Source organism: Pimephales promelas, chromosome 17 (genome assembly GCF_988280905.1).
Source record: "Pimephales promelas chromosome 17, fPimPro1.hap1.1, whole genome shotgun sequence".
NCBI lineage: Eukaryota > Metazoa > Chordata > Actinopteri > Cypriniformes > Leuciscidae > Pimephales > Pimephales promelas.
In genome coordinates, this window is record NC_142785.1 from 18,377,406 (window position 1) to 18,398,766 (window position 21,361).

General features: G+C 36.1%; 3 protein-coding genes across 3 annotated transcripts; 2 read left to right on the plus strand and 1 right to left on the minus strand.

Annotated features, from left to right (window-relative positions):
• Positions 1 to 1,438: 1,438 nt before the first annotated feature.
• gip (gastric inhibitory polypeptide) lies at positions 1,439 to 2,778 on the minus strand. The gene is made up of 5 exons (XM_039653198.2): positions 2,588 to 2,778; positions 2,422 to 2,509; positions 1,917 to 2,054; positions 1,730 to 1,825; positions 1,439 to 1,645 (listed from the first exon to the last, which is right to left on the minus strand). Exons 2-5 carry the CDS (start codon positions 2,502 to 2,504, stop codon positions 1,636 to 1,638), a joined length of 327 nt encoding a protein of 108 aa, XP_039509132.1. The 5' UTR covers positions 2,505 to 2,509; positions 2,588 to 2,778; the 3' UTR covers positions 1,439 to 1,635.
• Positions 2,779 to 3,432: 654 nt separating this feature from the next.
• Positions 3,433 to 10,649, plus strand: mxra7 (matrix-remodelling associated 7). Its single transcript, XM_039653253.2, has 4 exons — positions 3,433 to 3,919; positions 4,327 to 4,456; positions 5,861 to 5,957; positions 10,062 to 10,649. The coding sequence occupies exons 1-4, from the start codon at positions 3,638 to 3,640 to the stop codon at positions 10,174 to 10,176; spliced, it is 624 nt and encodes a 207-aa protein (XP_039509187.2). The 5' UTR covers positions 3,433 to 3,637; the 3' UTR covers positions 10,177 to 10,649.
• Positions 10,650 to 10,789: 140 nt separating this feature from the next.
• Positions 10,790 to 16,400, plus strand: st6galnac1.1 (ST6 (alpha-N-acetyl-neuraminyl-2,3-beta-galactosyl-1,3)-N-acetylgalactosaminide alpha-2,6-sialyltransferase 1, tandem duplicate 1). Its single transcript, XM_039653193.2, has 9 exons — positions 10,790 to 10,981; positions 11,100 to 11,298; positions 11,388 to 11,550; positions 12,609 to 12,777; positions 12,892 to 13,030; positions 13,877 to 13,977; positions 14,208 to 14,291; positions 14,396 to 14,495; positions 14,635 to 16,400. The coding sequence occupies exons 1-9, from the start codon at positions 10,887 to 10,889 to the stop codon at positions 14,806 to 14,808; spliced, it is 1,224 nt and encodes a 407-aa protein (XP_039509127.2). The 5' UTR covers positions 10,790 to 10,886; the 3' UTR covers positions 14,809 to 16,400.
• The last annotated feature ends 4,961 nt before the right edge of the window (positions 16,401 to 21,361 follow it).

Below are 21,361 nucleotides of genomic sequence, written 5' to 3' on the forward strand. Positions count from 1 at the left end.
AAGTTAAACTAAATGCAAATGAGAAATGTTGCAATAAAAATAGGTTATTTTTTTATATATTTTATATCAGTTAAAGTGTATTTTATAGGTAACATAATTTATGGTTTTAGTTTTAGTTAACTATAATAAACCAGATTTATGCCACTGAAGAAGTGGATTCTGGATGCTGTATCCAACGATGCTTCAATTTAAATGTAATGAGAGATTATGATCAAGATATTAATCAATATTTTTCTTTCTCAATATCAAATGAGTTGATATGGCCAGGAATGCAGTAACAGTGCTTGCTCATTTATAGCCCGACTTCTAGAAATGAATTATGGACTTAAAGTGTCAATACATGCATCTGCTTTTCTAGGGTACCCTGACAACTACTGTAGGTCACAGGGGTCATATGAAGTCTATAGTTTAAGGGACCATTTCTTTGTTAAAGCTTTACTTTACTGTTAGATTAACTCCTTGAGAGAAAGAACATGTTATCTTGATGTTTTGAGATGACTCCTTTTTATAGTTAGAGCCTGGCCAAATCCAACCTTGGAAAAGCTGTGTGTCTGTGTAAGTCTTCTTGGTTACAGGTTAAGGAACAATGGCATTATTGGAGATTGACTGACTTGTCATGGCTGGGACATGCTGGCGCCCAGCAACCCAAATCTGCGACCTGGAAGGTCACAACACGCCTACCTCCAGGGTCCGAGTGTCAGAGGCATAATCGATTGAGATATGCTTCAGTCTATCGGTTTATGTGTGGAAAATTACTTTTTCTTAGCCAATGAGAATCATTCAACCTGAAGCAAGGACTTATCTTAGACCTTGGTGAAGGGTATAATTGCTGTGATCTTTGTAACTGTAAGCGGGGCGGCCCACAAACTTCATGAGTCTTGAAGCTGACTTCTGCCTGATGAAACTGCAAATATCTTCAGAAAAACTTTTCTTTAATTTATTATAAATCTGACTCATCTTAAATTGACTGCACTTCTGACTCCAGGTCTTAATTAATCATATTTGGTCCTTAGGTCTTTAACTGTAAATCCCCTAACACCATTTTTGTTTTAAATACAAATCCTAATGAATGTATGGCAAGGGTTATACACTACGGTTATACATCAGGCCTTGATCTTCTGGGTGGTGCAAATGTGTTTTGTGTTATGAATTAAATTATGAAGAATGTTGGATTTGATAAGATTTATCTCTCAGTTGCTTTCAAAGAGAGGTGAGGACAGAATTAATTTTGACAAAAAGACAAAAAAAAAAAAAAAAGATTCCCAAATAACGCCTGTGTTGACATGCATACATATTAAAGGGATAGTTCACCCAAAAATGAAAATTCTGTCACCATTTTCTCAGCCTTATGTTTTCCCAAACCAGTTTCTTTCTTCAGTTGAAAAAAAAGAGAACACTTCAAGCAGCCTTTTTTGTACTGCTAAAAAAGCACAAATGATGATTTTGAAAACAATTTAATTATAATTAGGATTTAATAACAGACTTTCATTTGATATATGACAGGAAATTGAGATAGGGGTGAATTCAGGATAATTTGGCATTGAGATGTCAGTGTTCTAATCACATATCCAACACGCCTTTGCTCTTCAAATTCAAGGGTTGGTTCTCCAGGTCGCTTCAGAGTCCTGTGTAGCTTCATTGATTCCTGTGCGTCACGAATAAAACATGATAAAATGCAATTTACATGATGGTAAATCCTGATTATTTTCACTTGCAGAAGGCAACTTACTTGAAGGCATTGGCTTTACTCTGAACCCACATCACAAACTCTTTTTTCAGCAGGTCATTGAAGATGCGCGTGTCTGAATCATCTGCCATAGTTGGTCTGTAAATGAGCATCAGATGCTGCCTGTTACTTTATGCAACCTGAATATATAGCATAAACATATACATGCTGTCCACTTCCCCGAACTTACTCGCTCTTCTTCTCTCTCTGATTGAGCAAATAGTTTACAAAGTTTTTCTGAACCATCGAGTCCACAATTTTGCTCATGTCACTTGCAATGGTTGATTCAGCATAACGACGGCTAAACTTCGGCATGTCATTTGTTGAGCTATTAATGATATTTGAAAACAAAACAAACAAAGCATACAAACAAAACAATCTTCTATTTCAATTGTCTTGACACTTTACAATAAGGCCTCATTTTTAATTAATGTTATTATTAACATTAGGCCTAAAACATTTGTTAATAAAGATACAGCTGTTCATTGTTATTTCGTGTAAGCTTATGTTAAATAATATTAAAATAACTTGATAATAATAATATATAGTAAATGTTGAAAAAATTAACATGAACTAAAATGAATAAATTCTTAAGTTAGTTCATTTTAACTAACAAACAAATGGAACTTTATCATAAAGTGTTGACACATTTTTAAATGTATTATTTGAAAATGATTTGATAAATATGATCTTACCTGCTACCAAGAGGCTGGGATTCTGCACATGTCCATGAACTTCCCAGGCATATCAAAACCAATGCAAATACGGCAGCCTTCATTTTTCCTTTTTTAATACATCAAAACAGTTGAGAAAACATCACCATTCACAAGTATAGTTGAATTCAAATGACTTTAGACCTACCTTTTCTGGTTCTGGTCCCTTATAATGGCTCAACATATACAACTATACAGAAATCTCTTAGGTCTTTTATACAATGTGACTGACATTAACAGCAGAACAACAACTTATTTCCACATCATTAAAACAATTAGTAATGAGGGCGATATAGACATAACATCTGATAAGGCTGCTTTTTCTTGCAGTCTTAGGTGTCAAATCTTTTTACACTATTTGTGGTTTGTACTGGACAAATATCAAATACCATAGTGACCCCATTAAACCATTACTTTTTAAAGTTAAACATAGCCTGTTTTCAGAACCTAATTTGTTAATGTAGGAAATGTACCAAGCTAATGACTTGGGGTGTATTTTCAGGCATTTTAAGAAAAGCAAACAGATTATTTTTAAAAAGGTTCTTGTAGCCATAACAACAGTGGTGATGGATATGCAATGGTAAAAAAAATGGAGAAAATGATAAAGATGTATTATTAGATTTAAATAGACAAAAACAACCATTGATATTTTCTAATTCTGCTATTTCTACTAATCCTACTATTAATATTTTGAACAAGATCGTCTTACAAATATTTTTTTATAATATATTTGAATATATTCTGTACAATATGTGCATACACATCCTCCTCATGTATTATAAATGCAAGCATGTCCTTCTTGGCACAGATTAGTTTTAATTTGTTTGAATATATGCCTGTCCACTACACACAAATTTGTATTTAGTAGTAGAATTATCGTTTTACAAACGCAATACTTAAATAATAAGAAGTTAAGTTCGTTCAAATATCTTCATTAATATAATCAATTGTTGTAATGCGTGCTTTAGTGATTGACATTTCTAAAGCTTTTATTTTGAAATAAGAACTTCCGGTGTGAAAGACGGGCTCTGATACAATTTCGTGTTTATTTCGGTCAAGTGTAGTGGTTTAAAAAACAGATAAATTCATCGCAGTTGCACGTGGTAAAATTATGCATTTATTAAAATCCGCGTGTCAGCACACAAGAAAACGCCTACGTCAGCGTTAGTTAATAGTTAATCGGATATAAAGTTATTCCATGGTCATGATGGATGCAACCTCTGATCAATTTTGGCCGGCGATGCTATTTACGGTGCTTGCAGTTATAGTAGCAGCAGTTGTTTTGGGCAGAAATAAAAGCCCCTTGTCGTCAAAGTGCACCCATCAAACTAGTGCTGTTTTTTTGGAGGAGAGAGCTGGTCCAGAGCCTGGAGCTTCCTCTCAGTATCATCCCGAGAAACACTGTAATGAAACCAGACAACAGCTGCAATGTAGTGCAAAGAGCCTCAAAGCCAAAGATGAAACTCGGAACCATGTAAAGGTAAGGATTTATTTAGCTTTTCTAATAAAATATAAAGACAATTAAAAACACAAAGATTTCTTGGATATTTTTCAGTCACATATAAGATTAGGGTCCAATTCTCACCATTAACTAACTATTAACAACGACTTGCCTCAATAAACTCCTAATTATTGCTAGTTAATTAATGGTTAGTAAGGTAGGTTTTAGGTTTAGGTATCGGATAGAAATAGGATTAGGAATGTAGAATATGGTCATGCAGAATAATGCATTAATATGTGCTTTATAAGTACTAATAAACAGCCAATTTCCTTGTCAATTCAAAACTGATAAACATAAACTACTTGTTAATATTGAGAAATGGACCCTAAACTGAAGTGTTATCTATTTCTCCAATCAACCATTTACTGATTCTGTCTTTACCTCAGGATTCAAACTCTGATAATGAGGAAGAAGTGTGCGAGTCTGATTCTCCAGTTCACTCCACCATTGGATGGGGGGAGGATTCCTCTGAGTCAGGGATAAGGAATGCTCTGAAGGATTATGCTCGGTTGCCTGGTATTATAATAATAATAATAACCCTATTTACTAATGTCCTGTTAATTTGTCTTATAAGACTTTGTGGGTTACTGCTTCATCATAAGTGTTACATTAGACTGGTTTTAAACTATTTTTCAGACCTCAGATTTGTGAATATAAATGTATTCACAGAAATGATTTCACTAAAAATGTATTGCACATACGTATAACCTAATAATTATTTGAATAACAATAATTGCGTTGTATTGGAATGCATTCTCAGGTTCCATGTTTAGGTTTTTGTTTTTTTCAATGTGACTCACATGCTATTATTAAATATTGTTAATTTCTTTTTAAACTTTGATCCCTCCTTTAGTCATTTAGTGGTGTTGTACACGTTGTTGCTCAGGATACATTATCTTTATTGCTTTAGAACATAGGGGAATTTTCTTAGTCATGGTAGGTTCATCCTTGTGAAAAAGAAGTGCTCTTAACTGCAATGAATGCATACTTCAAATCTTAAATTATATTTTAAAAAAGCTGTACTTAAAGATAATATAATACTAATAAAATATAATTAAAATATAGGTCCACAAATGTACTTAAAGTCGCCCTGTGGTGAAAATCATGCTTTTAATATTGTTTATATGTGTATGTTGTGTTTTTAATAGCTTTAAGACAAACCAAAGTGCAAATTGATCATTCAACACCTTTGCGGTGTATTTTTTCCTTAAAACTGGAGTGGAAAAAATACCGTCTCAAAAACGCAGTTTGAAATCGCTGGTATTTCTGAAATCCTGATGTCACTAACTACCTTGTAGCCAATCACGACAACGTCTAATTTTACTTTAAAGTACATTTTAAATCATTTGATCGTTTTGTACAGAAGTACACTCATTTTACCTTTAATGTGTTATTTTTGTATTACAATGCAATTAAGTGTCTGAAAACATTACTTTTTAAAAGTATGCTAAAGTATACTTTTTATGCTTTATATGTTATTTCCTCCTATTGTCACATGTTTAGAATAAATGCACATTTTGATTTTAACAAAAAACTTAACAATTTGACTAAATGCAAAAAAACAAAAAAGCTTCTCGCTAAAGAAAAGGAGCAATCACAAAAAGCAGCCACAAAAGTGAATCACGATGGAAGGGTCACAAAATAGTTATCGTGTGTAAAAAAATTATGATTATAAATGTCCTTGACTTACAGTATTGGCAAACAATGTTTAAGGCACATTTTGTCTACTATGGAACTTTTGTTAAACACGATAAACTGACTAAACAAATCCATAGTTTGCAGGCTTCACAAACCTTACTGTTTGGCTATTTTGATATTAAGTAAATTTCACTTTACTTTTACTCACAAATAATTTACTTGTGTCTTGTGGTCAATTTCTGAATATACGGCAGTGGTTTGACATCTTCCTCTCATCAATAGATGCTGAGAATAAACCCTTAAAGTACATGGCTGGCATGCTGAGGACCTGCCAGCTTGAAAAGATGATGACCAAAGAAGAACTGGAGGAGGAGCAGAGGTGATTCAGTACACCCCTAAATATAGCATAATTTGTTTCATATTACACCTTTCCCTGTCTGAATACTCAATTCTCATTGGCTGGAAAGTGTGTGTTTAAGCATGTATTGCACAGGTATTTTCAGTCAGTTTAAGCAAGGTTCTATATTAATGCAGTGACTGCACACACGCACACGTCACTCGCACTCAGAGATATTCAGAAACATGGAAACCTGTCAAGCTTAGCAGGGTTGAGTCTGGTCAGTACCTGGATGGGAGACTATCTGGGAAAACAGGTGCTGGAGGAGGTGTTAGTGAGGCCAGCAGGGGGTCCTAACGCCCCAGTATAGTGATGGGGACACTATAGTGTCAAAAAACACTGTCCTTCGAATGTGACGTTGAACCGAGGTCCGGACTCCTGACCATCTTTGGTAATAAAAAAAATCACAGAATGTCCTTGGAAAAAGAGTAGGGGTTTAACCCCAGCATCCTGGCCAGATTTGCCCATCGGCCTCTGTCTATCATCATGGTGTCCAAATCATTCCCATATACACTCACCTAAAGGATTATTAGGAACACCTATTGAATTTCTCATTAATGCAATTATCTAATTAACCAATCACATGGCAGTTGCTTCAATGCATTTAGGGGTGTGGTAGAAGACCCCACCGGGTACCACTCATCTCTACTACAAATAGGAAAAAGAGGCTACAATTTGCAAGAGCTCACCAAAATTGGACAGTTGAAGACTGGAAAAATGTTGCCTGGTCTGATGAGTCTCGATTTCTGTTGAGACATTCAGATGGTAGAGTCAGAATTTGGAGTAAACAGAATGAGAACATGGATCCATCATGCCTTGTTACCACTGTGCAGGCTGCTGGTGGTGGTGTAATGGTTTTTTTGTGGAAACCATGATTTTTTTTTCAGGATTCTTTGATCAATAGAAAGTTGAAAAAGAATGGCTATTATTTTAAATAGAAACTTTTGTAGAATTAGAAATGTCTTTACTGTGACTTCCGATCAATTCAATGCGTCATTGGTGACCCCAAACATTTGAATGGTAGTGTTTCTTCACATCCTTTTTCTCTGTTTTAATACCAGATCTGATCATATTCTGCAGATCTCAGAATTTTTATCATTTTAATTCATATTGTACATACATCATTATAATATAAATGTGTATAGTATGATCAAGGTTCACTTTGAGTGAAAGTCATAACCTTGCATTTATAGTTTGTCCTCAGAGACTCACAATATCTAATTGACATTATGTATGACTCATGCAAACAATCTTCCTTTGTTTTAACTCCACCCATAACCAACATCTTAAATAAACTTTTTCAGCAAACAGTTCTGTCAATCAGTTTTACCTTAATATTATGATTCAACAGTTTCAAATGTTTTCCTGTTTGCATTAAGCATTGCATGTAGTTTCCATCGACCCAATATGCTCAACTAGGTAAACAACGGCATTTTCTGTTTGAACAGCATACACTTTAACACACCTGCATGATCATGATAGATAAACTCACAATTACAGATTAGAGCAGCGGTACTAAAGTTCAGAGGCCAAAAGGGACCGATTTAAATGGCATAAAATGTGAAAGGCCACAAATTTCAAATTAAGACTTTATTTACCCTGCTTAAGACAGTATTTTTAGTTTTATTTGCAATTTGGACTTTATATCCCACAATTCTGACTTTATAACTCGCAATTGAGAGTATATATCTCACACTTCTGAGGAATTATTGCTATTATTGTTTAAAATGTTTTATTCTGTGATGGAAACAAGCTTCCATACTATACAGCTCATTTAACTTCATTGTGACACATAACATTGCACATATTACAACAATATAAAAAATACAAAATAAATAGGTGTAAAATAGTTCAGTTCCTTCAAAATGTGTAGTAGTTCAGTTTGTGTGTGTAATATATAATTCAATTTGTCCAATGTAAAAAAATTCAATAAAAAGGAAAAGTGTTGATTGGAAAAGGTAGAAAAAGATTCGTCATCCAACATCCACCGCTCTGTGAGTTTTTACTAGGCAATGTAACAGGCTTCTTGCTGAACTTTTTTTAACTGGAACAAATAAGACATCATATTACTACATAAATACAAATAACTCCAATAAAAATATACAAAACCTTAGAGCAAAATGTTACTCAAGCAGCTTAAAATCACAGTCGAATGGGCATTTTGTACTCACAACTCTGTCTTTTTAAACATTGAATTACAAACAACTTCCACTATAGAGATGGCATACATTCAATTTTTGTTGATATAAACTGTTAAATTACACATTTTTATAGCTTTTCCCATGTAACTGCTGACTCTTTAATGGCGTTAAACAGCAACCAAACGAATTCAACAAAATGAGACAAAACTTAACAAAAACAACTGCAATTCATCCAAAAAGCATCAATACCTTACATTTAGAGTCTTAAAATCAACTTTTAAAAAGTTAAATTCAACATTCATTTCTGATCTCTTCGCTTCTCCTGTCTGTCTTTGCTGTTACATTTTTGCCGTGTTGCTCAAAAACCGAATCCTGGACATTTTGGGCGATCTCGAAACACATTTTCGGGCAGACTCATTACAGAGACACACTAGTAGCCTAGACTTGTTGTTTAAAGGTCCTATATGTAACTTTTTTTTAAATAAAATGAATCCTTTTTTTATTGCCTGTGTTTGAAGGGGTTGTCATCACACATTGCAATGATCCACTTTTCCGGTTTTGCTAATACCTCTGAAGGCCAATATTCATATTTATATGTGAGGTCTCCGTGTCGGATTTCCTGCGAAATCCATCAGATGTGAGTGTGACGTGCATGCGCGTTCCCGAGCCTTTCTATCCTTACAGTCTATCATGCGACCGACGGCACTTCAGCTGACGACATGGAGTCTGACAACACCCCAAAACGTCCTGCCTCCAGCACAACACAGACTCCAACACAAACTCCACATAAATATAAAAAACAAAAAAAGTTTTATCTGCTCAAGCTCGTCAGGCAAAACGTGAATCTGATCGACTCTGGACGAAAACGCGGATCAACGTCGGCAACATAGTACAACAATTCTAGTGAAATAGCAAGGTGAACTACATGAAACATGACATGAATACAAAAGACTGTTCCAGAACAAAAAGTCGGTGCTTTAGGATGTAACTTATTTTATTTACTAGATCTAACGTTACTGACTAACGTCACTCATCCCACTACTATCATATTGTTTATACACATTTCCAGACACGTTCAGTACAGGAATGTTACTTCCTACGATCTTACTGTTACACTGAAACTGTTCAGTTTAGTTCACTAACCATTTTCGTTATCATATTATACATTCACCTATGTTGACATTGCTGATTGTAAAAGATACACGAATAGTTAGAGAAATGGCTTATGCTATAAAACATCACATGTCGGCTAAATGCAGTTTATTGTAACATTTATCATGGTACGACCACAGAGCATTAGTTCAACGTCAAGCTGATAAATGTAGGCTATTATTGTAACTGCAGTGGGAGTTTACATTAATTTCCAGCATGTTGTGTGATGCTTTTCGCCGTTGCGTTGAAAGTCTCAGTGAGTCCGTGTGGCCGGTAGTGCTCGCTCTTGAGATCGAGCATGCACAAGCACACGGGCACGAGCGCTCTTGTTGCATTCTGAAACATCACCTCTAGAGGCTGCTAGAAAATCCATAGAGCACCGGTTAGCGTTACCGGTAGGCGTCGCCTCCTATTGGGCAGTGAAGCAAGTGCATTCTGGGAATTGTTGTCTTTCATCCACGTAAGCCTAAAATACATGTTCTGACTAGAAAGCGAGTGAGTGTTCCTCTCCTTCAGCCTGAGACTTATTCATTTCACTCTTGGTGTGAAACGGCCTTTTGTCAAAAATAGATTTTTTTTTGTTATATATTAAAAAAAAACAAAAAAGCAAAAAAAATTACTTTACTGATAAAAAGTAACACAAAAGTAACATAACACATCTCCTTCCATGAAAAGTTACTATGCTATTTGTTAGTTTTTAGGGAGTAACGCAATATTGTAACATTACTTTTAGAAGTACAGTAACTTTCCCCAACTGGAATATATTTTATAAAGTGTGTGTGTTCTGTTACAGGGTTCAGCAGGAGCAGTTGGCTGCCATCTTCCAGCTGCTCAGAGACAAACAAGACACATTCGGTGACGTGACCGAGGGCGATTTACAGGAACAGCTTAAACTCTACTCTATTTGACAGATCAACTCAAAAGTACTGAGTGACGCACAGGAATGTCTGTATATTTGGATTTGGTTAAGCTCCTCGTCATCTTCATAGATTCAAATACTTTTAATGCAAGTATAAATGAATACCTGTCACTAATAATCGACAAATGATTTTTCACAGATTTCAGTGAACCCATTCTCTGGAGTATTTAAAAATATTTCAAATATGAAAAAAAAAAGGTTTGTTTATGACTTATTGGTCATTCATATAGTACTTTACATAAAATGAGTAATGGAGAATCAAAAAAGTCTGGATAAGTTTAGTAGCAGTTTATTTTTTATTCTTTAGCTTCACTTTATGGGTGTAGTGCATTGTCAGTTCAAACCAAATCCATATGAAAAATGTACGGTATGAACAGACACTGTGCTTAAGTACGCAAAATGGACAAAATATGCATATTTGTTTTTTTTTATAAATAATAAAACACTTTTTGCTTTATTGTACATTTTATTAGTTATTAATGGGTTTATTTTTAAGCACTGCCCATAGATCTGTGCTGGCCAGGATAATCATGTTATTCATATGGAAGGGGTGGGCGGACTGTAATCCAAAATAAACAAATGGTTTGATGATGTAATGAATTTCAACAGGTAGATTATAAAACACTGTTACCAAGTCTTGCACCTAGTTTTCATGTATGTGACCAGACTGATAAAATGAGTGTAATTCACTCATGAAATATGCAGAAAGCCTGGGGCTTTGTTAGTCTTTTTCTGACTTGTTGCATGCTGCTCTATCTAGTACTTTGGATCAATCTCTCTGAACACTTCTACAGGTAAGAAATAAGTGTATTGACTTAAGTAAATCTTTTGAAAATATTCTAAATTTGAGTTGTATATTGGTATCATTACTAATTTGTTCCCGTTTTTAATGTACATTTTCCTCCTCATTAGCAAAACTTTTATCATTTCTGCACTGATTTTATCACCACATGGAAATACTAGTTTGCACAAAACGGAAAAACCCTTTCACTTTGCTGAGCAAGAAGTGAACATTACACCTATTGCGGTTCTCTACAAGAACAATTTTACAAAACTGCCGGTGTGGGATTTCGAAGATGTTTATTTGCGAGACCGTCAAGCAAGAAAACCTGTGAGTGCTCCTTTTTTCAATACTATTCCTGCTTCACGGTGCAGCTGTGCTGTTGTTTTGAACCTGTGAAAAATCACTTTTTTCCGTAGACATGTCCAAAATCTCTTCAAAACACAGCGGATACCAAGTTCAAGGAGGCTGCCCTTTCTGATATTCAACTGTGGCTATACAGAGGTCAACTCAACATAACAGAATGGAATCGATTAGCACACTTCAACAATCCCTTTGGCTTCATGGAGTACAATTACAATGGTGATCATCTAAGGCAAATTACACAACATTTCTGGCTGATTTTTCAAGTTAAAGGCTATGGGTGTGTAAAACCTCTGGCACATCCTGCATATGTTTGAGAAAGGCGTGTTGAAGGTTATTATTGCTTCATCATAGGCTTGATGCATTATAAATAATGTAAACAGATCTCTCTTTATTCAAGGAAACATTATGTGTTCAGTATAATTAAGCTCAAATCAGTTGACAGCATAATTTTAATTACTCGTCCCATATTTTCTTTTGAAAACATTAAATCAAAAATTTGTTTGTGTTTGATATTAATGATTTATCCATGCACATTTTTTTCACATTTATGTGCCTTTAATAAGAATAGCTTCTCCCTCTTGCAACGACATCTCTTGTTGACATGTTTACTGGTGGGAGGCAACTTGATCATCTTAACATGATTAATGGGATAGGAGAAATAATGTTCATCGTTCACCTTGTCAGCCGCAATAGGGTAAAGATTGATTGATTGTCTGCATTACAGTGAGGCACTTACAATGGTAGTAAATATGGTCAAGTCACATAACTAAAATAATAGCTTCAGTTGACTTTAGTCAGGGTAGCGCCATATTTAATTTGACAGGGATAGAATAAAACGGGTTCAGTGGATTGTACTGTGTAACAATATACTGATGAAACATCTTTATGGAAAAAAAAATTCAGTGGACAAAAACTTTGTCTAAAAAACCTTTGTTCAGTGCTCGCCTTCGTAAAGAATGTATGCTAAGTCTATCCCTCACCTTACTTTGATTCTAAGTCTGTAACCTCAATTGTTGTATTAAAGAAAAAAAGGACGACTAAAAATATATTTTTGTTCTAATTATCATTACGCCACAAATACTGTTGATTGAGCTTAACTTGCAACCTTGAAATATTGGATGAATTTGGATGCCATCCCAGACAGCAACATAGTCCGGGCCACATCTGGTACATGTGGATTCCATGCGTCAGATATGGGCCGACACTATGTTGCTGTCGCACTTTGTATTCCTTTACTTACACGTACATTGTTGTTGTTTTTTTTTCAACTGAAGAGGTGAAAAAAGCAGTGGACTTGATACCAAAGCCCAAGTCTTCAATATTACTGCCTGTGCCTGAAGGCTCAAAAGATGGCTGTATCCGCTGTGCTGTTGTGGGCACTGGTGGTATCCTCAATAACTCAAAGATGGGCAAAGAAATAGATTCCCATGATTATGTTTTTCGGTAAGCGTGAAACTAAAATTGTCTTTGTGAAAAATGTCTAAGGTAGAGTGAAAATGAAAAAGTTATTATTAAAGGTCATGGCTGTGAATTCTGATACTGTTTATTCTTAAACAGAGTAAATGGGGCTGTTACTCAAGGTTACGAGGAGGATGTTGGAAATAGAACATCAGTTTATGTGCATACAGCTTTTTCCTTATATGCCTCCATGCTGAGATTAAAAAATAAAGGCTTTCACAGTATTCCACAAGATGAGGTCAGTATTTTTTTTACACTGAATTCTAAAATAATAAATTCACTGTAATTTGCATATACTCCCTTCAGTACACTATGCGGCTGTGCTCTTCATTAAGACTCATTTAAAATAAGTTAAGTTTTTAAGTTAACAAAAAACAAACAAAAATACAGTAAAAACGATATTATTGTGAAATATTACTACATTTTAAAATGACTTTTTGGATTAAAATGTCATTTTAGATAAAAATGTAATTAAAAGCTTAATTTTTTCCACAGCAATTACTCCAGTTCCAAGTGTCACGTGATCCTTCAGAAATCATTCTAATAGGGATATATTGTATATTATTTTATTTCAATAATAGAATCACACAAACATGCATATATATATATATATATATATATATATATATATATATATATATATATATATACACATACTGTGAATATATATATATTAGGGCTGTCAAACGATTAATCGCATCCAAAATAAAAGTTTGTGTTTACATAATATATGTGGGTGCACTGTGTATAATTATTTTGTATAAATATAAATACACACACTTGCATGTATATTTAAGAAAAAATATTATTTATATATAAAATATTTATATTTATATATAATATAAATTATATATAAATCTATATACATGAAAATATTTCAGAAATATATACAAGCATGTGTGTGTATTTATATATATATATAATAATTATACACAGTGCACCCACATATATTATGTAAACACAGACTTTTATTTTGGATGTGATTAATCGTTATTAATCATTTGACAGCCCTAATATATATATATATATATATATATATATATATATATATATATATATATTACACTCTGGTGTTATTCAATAGGGTATCAAATATGTTATGATTCCTGAGGGCCTGAGGGACTTTGAGTGGCTCCAAGGCCTTTTGCAGGGAAAAGTTGCCAACGGTACATTCAAAGGTGTGAGGTAAAGTATCCAGCTCTGCAAGTAAGCAAGATGAACTCTGTAATATTAATACAGAAGTTATTATTAATTTTCACCACAGTCAACTGGCCAATCAGAATTAAGTATTCTAGAGAGCTTATAAATAAATAATCTGAAATCTTACTGTGTTTGGCGCCTTGATAAGTAGTAAATATTTATCACTGTGCTCTTGATTTGTTTGAAAACCAACATTTGCATTTATTATTGCATAGGCCCCTGAATTATTACAATGGGAATTTTAATGAGAGTAGATTCTACGTCCTTCACCCTGATTTTCTTCGATACATTCGCAACAGGTAACATTTTATGTTTGCTGTGACCAGTTTGTTTGGTCATAGAACAACCTAATTGTGATCTATCTTTTGAATGACCCCTATTTTTTTTAATTCTTTTTCAATAGATTCATGCCATCCAAACAAATGCAGGGCAATAACTGGGCAGTATACAGACCGACCAATGGAGCGTTTGCTTTGTTCTTGGCTATTCACACATGTGATATTGTAAGTCTTATTCTTTAATATCATGCTGTTTGTAGCTCTTTAAAAACTGAAAAATTTAATTTGTTCATATCATCATAATTGCATTGTATTAGTAATACTTTATGAACATTAATTAAAAATGTTTTATTCTCAATATCAGGTGGATGCCTATGGATTTATTACAGAAGACCACCATAAGTACTCCAACTATTATTATGATAAGTTAAAAAAAACCAGTGTCATTTTCTATATTAACCATGACTATAACCTGGAGATAAAGACCTGGGAGAAACTGCATGATTTGGGAATCATTAGACTCTTCCAAAGACACTAACACATCAAAACAAAAGGTAGACTCTCTTCTGTCAACAGGTGTTATTTTAAAAGATATTTCCAAGTTATGATTCTTTGTCTTGGTGGTTGGTTTTTCATGGGCAAAGTGGACAAAGGAAAGCTATGGACTAAAGGAAACTTCTGTGAAATGCTGCAAGTGAAAACATGTTTTTGGTTTCCCTTTTTTTTATATTGAAAGCTGATCTTTATATATTTAATATATATATTGTTTTTGTATAATTAATCATTACTCTTTTTATGACTTTATTAGTTTTTCTTTTAAATGCAGAATAGATTAATATTTTCCTATAGACATACACAAACATCAGACCAACTTTAAAGAAGTATGCTATTTATTGATATTTAGATTTTTTTTATCAAGAGAAGAATAAAAAGAGGTTACACTTTATTTATGGTGTCTGTGTTACAGTAATTATGAACACTGTAAAATAAAGACAAATGCGAGTTTATTTTTATGCTCATTTATCCAAAGTAATATTGAACAGCACACTTCTGTGAAAGACTTCTTTGATTTACTAGTTTTCTTGAGTTGTAATCTGATACAAATTCACTGGATCATCAAACCATGTGTTTATTTTAGGAAACCGGAGCTAGTCAACACACTTTCTCCAGTAAATATTTGTCAAGGATGGGTCCCCTGCCCTGGGGAAAGCCACTGTAATATGTTAACTTATGTTAACACGGTATAACATTATAGATTAGTTAATATTTGCTTTTAGGCCCCGTCCACACTGCAGCAGGACTAAAACTAATAGACGATCTCCGTCCACACCAGCATTTTTATCTGCGTATGAGAATCATAGACAGTGAAAGAAATGGACACAGTGACATCGGAAATCGATCTCCGTCCACATTACAACGACTGAAAATGCGGATCACGTAATCATTCACTAGCACTGGGCATGCGCAGAATCATAATCATTCTAATCTACATCTCATCTACATTTGATGTTTTGTATTGATTATCTTTGAATTGATTATGAAATTTGCATGATACATTTACCTGACATAATAAATTGTAAACATGTGATTTTATTCTAATCAACTCTTTTCGATTATTTCCAGTTGAGAGTTAAAAGAAATAGTCAAACATTCGCTCACATTTAATGATGCACAGATATCATTAAAAACCTTTTCACGAGAAAATACATATGAGAAATGTATTTGCCACGTGGAAAGAGAATAACACGCAGAGACCTTCCCTGCTGATTGGATGCCTCCATTGAGCCGATCGAGCTGGGCCTTACAGGATCGTCATCATGTTGCAAAGTACACATCTGGGGTGTGTAATGTTAGGATGTCATGTATAAATGAGGGAATGGAAGCGTTGCTCTCTTCTTAGTTCTTTATTAACAACAACTGCCACTTCTGGCACCATGAACTGCAATGTGTTGACCACATACCGTATATCTCCTATTAACTACGCTTGCCATAAACGGGTATACGTTGCTGTATATTGATTACCGTATATAGCCTAACAGATCCTTCTTCCCTTTTCAAATATTATCCTGTAATAACATAACATGTGAGAATGTCACAACAATAACACACCAATAAAGATAAACAAACATCTTTCAGTGTCTTCTTTCTTATGATTTTAAACATCTTATTCAACAATTGTTTAGAACTTAGATCTTCTTTTGAATCACAAAAGACTATCTAGGGATTCCGGGTAGACTACCGGTCACCCACATAGAGGCCGAGGATTATTCTGCCTCACATGGCAATCTATGTACTAACTATGAAATCTTTCAAGTGTCCAGGCTGTTTAACAACTCTTCCTTTACGCGTAACAACCTTTTTAGGCTGTTCTGGAATTTCTTGTCCTGCGTTCTGATCTTGATCACTTGGACATTGTTCAGCTTGCGCCAATTGCTCATCCACACTTTTCTCTTCATTTGAATCACGTTGGCATGCAGACGGATTGAAAACTCGTAGATGCTTTCTGTTTCTTCTCAAGTCTCCATTCTCTGTGCGAATTATGTACGATCTTGGCGTCGTGTGTTTACCTACAACCGTAGCAGTCTTGTTCCAGCCTTTCTCCTTTATCCGTTTTGACTGTAACAGGATCTCCAGGTTTGGGTTCAGGCAACGGTCGAACACCATGACATCTGTCATAATAAAGCTTGTAATTAGCTTTCGCCATCTTGTCAGTTTCTTTCACCCTTGACAAATCAGGCCACTCAGGCTTCAGTTTCTTTTCCAGCACAGGAACCGGTGTTCTCAACTGACGTCCAAGCATCAATTGCGCAGGGCTGTATCCTGTGACTTGTATGGGAGTAACTCTGTAAGCTAGAAGAGCTAGAAAAGGATCTTCCTGCCTGAGAATGTGCTTTACGGTTCTCACTGCTCTTTCAGCCTCACCATTTAACTGTGGAAAGTGCGGACTCGTGGTGATGTGGTGAAACTTGTAAGCTGTTGTGAAATCCTGAAACTGTTGACCAACGAATTGTGGACCATTGTCAGTAATTAGGGTATCAGGACAACCCCATCTGGCAAACATGTTGCTCAAGCGTAATACCACAGTCTTTCCTGACATATCTGGAAGATAGGCAATGTCAATGAATCTAGAAAAATAGTCAACCACTACAAGGTAGTGTTTTTTGTTAACTTCACAGATGTCAGCTGCAATTCTCACCCAAGGTGCGTCTGGTAATGTGGTTCATCAGAGGTTCTCTGTGTTGAGCTGGCTTATTTATTTGACAGAAGGCACAGTTCTCTATAGATACCTGGATCTCCTTGCTAATCCCAGGCCACCAAACACTTTGTTTTGCACGCTCTCTACACTTGACGATCCCCATGTGACCATCGTGAAGTTTCCTCTTGACCTCAGCTCTCATGACACTTGGAATAACGATCCTGTCACTGTAAATCAGGAGGTCATCACACACAGACAACATATACTTCACAGCGAAGTAAGGTTTGACGTGCTCTGAAACTTGTGAAGGGTACTTTGGCCATCCTTGTCTTACATACTTTATCACCACCTGCAACTCAGGATCAGTCTTTGTGCTTTCAATTACCTCGTTCAGTCGTGTACATGACATTGGCCAGGCAGCTCTAGTGGACTCTTCCAAAGCCGTAATGTCATTGATAAGCTCCACTGAATCCAGCTGTGGTGTCGAAGACGGATGTCTAGAAAGAGCATCAGCTACAACCAGTGATTTCCCTGGGACATATTCAGCTTTAGCACTGAACCACATCAGTCGAATCAAGAGTCGCTGGCATCTCAAAGGAACCATGTCAATTTCCTTGTTGTTGATGAGCGGAATCAACGGTTTATGATCTGTGTGAATTACGAAACTGTCCAGACCATACAAGTACTTGGAAAATCTTTCACAAGCCCACACCACACCGAGACATTCTTTTTCAATCTGTGCATATTTTGTTTCAGTGTTGGTCAAAGTACGCGAACAGTAGGCTACGGGTCTCAAGCATCCATCATGCTGCTGGAAGAGGACTCCTCCTAGCCCATAGCTGCTAGCGTCTGCACTTACGATGGTTGGTTTGTTCACGTCAAAGAAAGAAACGGATTGGTGCTTCAGTCATGAGCTCTTTGACTCTTGTGAGCGCCTGCTCCTGTGCGCGACTCCAAGTCCAAACTGTATCAGCTTTAAGGAGATCATTAAGTGGGCGGGTTATTTCAGCCAATCCAGGTAGGTATCGACCTAAATAATGAACCATTCCCAAAATCCTCTTTACTTCTGTCAGGTTCTGTGGAGGTTGAATATTCAGTATGGCCTCAACCTTTTTCTCGTCTGGCCTGACTCCACGAGCATCAATGATATGACCCAGAAATTGTATCTGCGTTTGCCTCAACAGACATTTGTCATCATTGAGTTTCAATCCTGCATCGGAAAGTGTCCTCAAGACCCTCTTTAAACGACAATCATGAACCTCTGGCGTTTCCCCGTAAATGATTATGTCATCCATGTACGCTGCTGTACCTTCATGGTCTCTTATGAGGTTATTCATCTCTCTTTGAAATATCTCCGGTGCACTGGAGATTCCGAAAGGAAGTCTGTGAAAGAAATACCTCCCAAATGGTGTTATAAATGTTGTGAATTTGGCACTCTCCCTCTCCAGAGGAATTTGCCAAAATCCGCTCGCTGCATCTAATAGTGAAAACATTGATGCACCTGACAACTGGGGAAGTATATCATCAAGGGTTGGTAGGATACACCTTTCACGTTCAACTGCTTGATTTAAGCGATTTAGGCCTACACATATTCTCACCTGGCCATTCTTCCTAGGCACAGGCACCATCGGCGCACACCATTCGGTGGGTTCTGTAATTTCTTCAATCACGCCGCACTTCACCATCCTGTCTAGTTCAGCTTTCACTTTAGAAAGTAAGGGAACCGACACTCTCCTGGCTGTCGTAATGGCATATGGGACTGCATCTGTTTTCAGCTTGATTTTCACAGGAGTGGTTTTCAAAAGTCCAACCGACTCACCGGGTGAACTTACATCGTCAATCCGCTGAACTAACCCCAGAGCAGCAGAAACTTCTCGACTCAGCAAATTATTAACAGACTGACCTGCAATGACAAAAACAGTAAAGCAGTACTTGTTTCCTTTGTGGTGTGTGCTTGTCTCAAATCTTCCTGTACTTCTCAATTTCCCTCCTGGACAATCCAGCGCTGCATTCACGAACATTAAGTTAGGCCTTGTGTTGAGAGCTTTGTAAGTTTGTTCCGATATTACACTAATATCTGCACCAGTGTCTATTTTAAACTCCACTTCTGTATCTTGAATCCTCAAGGTTATGGACCATGCGTCACTTGAGTCCTTTACTGTGATTGCTCCAAGGAAGAATGAATCTTCGTGCTCTTCCTGCACTACATTTACATCACTAACATTTAGAGTACGACACACAATAGCATAATGGCCTCTCTTGCCACACTTTCGACACTCTGCTCTTCTCGCAGGGCAATTGACGCTCTTTGGATGTTGTTTACCGCACCGCATGCATTTCCCCGCTATTGAGTCATTTGATCGTGTGTTTTTCTGGCTATTTGTTCTCTCTACGCTTTCTGGCTTGAACGCTCCTTTTGGTCGAAATGGTGCACTGTGCTTCCTTCGTACGACTTCATTCAATGCTGAAGAGCTAGTCTGTTCGTAAACGTGACTTTTAATCTGCTCCGATTGCCGTGCATGCCTACATGCTCTCTCAAGCGATAAGTCAGACATCATTTGTAATCTTTGGGACATATCTTTATCCAGAACACCAATCACCAACCTGTCTCTTATATTTTCATTTTTAGCTTCTCCAAATGCACGTTTCAGCTAGTTCATGTAAGCTACGAATGAATTCTTCCACACTTTCACCTTGCTTTTGAACACGCTGATAAAATTTCGCCCGTTCATGTATCACGTTGACTTTAGGCACAAAGTAATTGTTCAACTTCTCCAGAACTATGTCGTACCTATTCTCGTCGCCATCCGCTGCATACACAAATGTACTGACGGTGTGTTCTGCCTCCTTCCCGAGAGAATACAAAAGTGTACAAACTTGAACTTCCCCCGACTCTTTGTCCAGCTTCGTGGCTATTCGGAATCTGTGGAAACGCTGCTTCCATTCAGGCCAGAGCTCGGGCTGACTGAAGTCAAAACTTTCGGGTGGAGAAAACTTTGCCATGTTGTCATGTTCACTTCTGACACCATGTAATGTTAGGATGTCATGTATAAATGAGGGAATGGAAGCGTTGCTCTCTTCTTAGTTCTTTATTAACAACAACTGCCACTTCTGGCACCATGAACTGCAATGTGTTGACCACATACCGTATATCTCCTATTAACTACGCTTGCCATAAACGGGTATACGTTGCTGTATTGATTACCGTATATAGCCTAACAGATCCTTAAGCTATCACTACAGGGGGTATTCCAGAAAGCAGGTTATGTGACTTACCCGGGTAAGTTTAGGAGAAAGTAAGCGGATAACCTCTGCTTTCGGTTCCAAAAACGGAGGTAACTTTCGGGTTATGTAAGTAACCATAGCAACTGACTCTCTGAGGATAACCTGCTCAGGAGCAGGTTATGTTGCAGGGTTAGTTTGTTTCAGAGAGGTGACGGAGTATGGCGTGCAATTTTTGAAGACGATCCAGTGGATGTGGAAGCACAGATAATACGGATAAAATAATAATAATAATAATAATTAAAAAAAAAAAATATATATATATATATATATATATATATATATATATATATATATATATATATATATTCCATATCCATTCTATGACACTCTATGACAGACCATTTACTTATTCTATTCATACTGGTTACAGTCACAATCATCAATCATTTTAAATGTTTCTAACTATATAACTTTCAATGTCAGGGTTCCCAAATGTTATTGGGTGCATTGATGGAACCCACATTCCCATTAATACTCCTTCAGTCAGTGAATGAGACTATGTTAATAGGAAGTCATCCCATAGCATCAATGTGCAGGTGACAATAGATTTTTTGGGTGCTAAATGTTTGGGTGTTTAAACCATTAAATCACCCTCATTACTGGTCCCAAC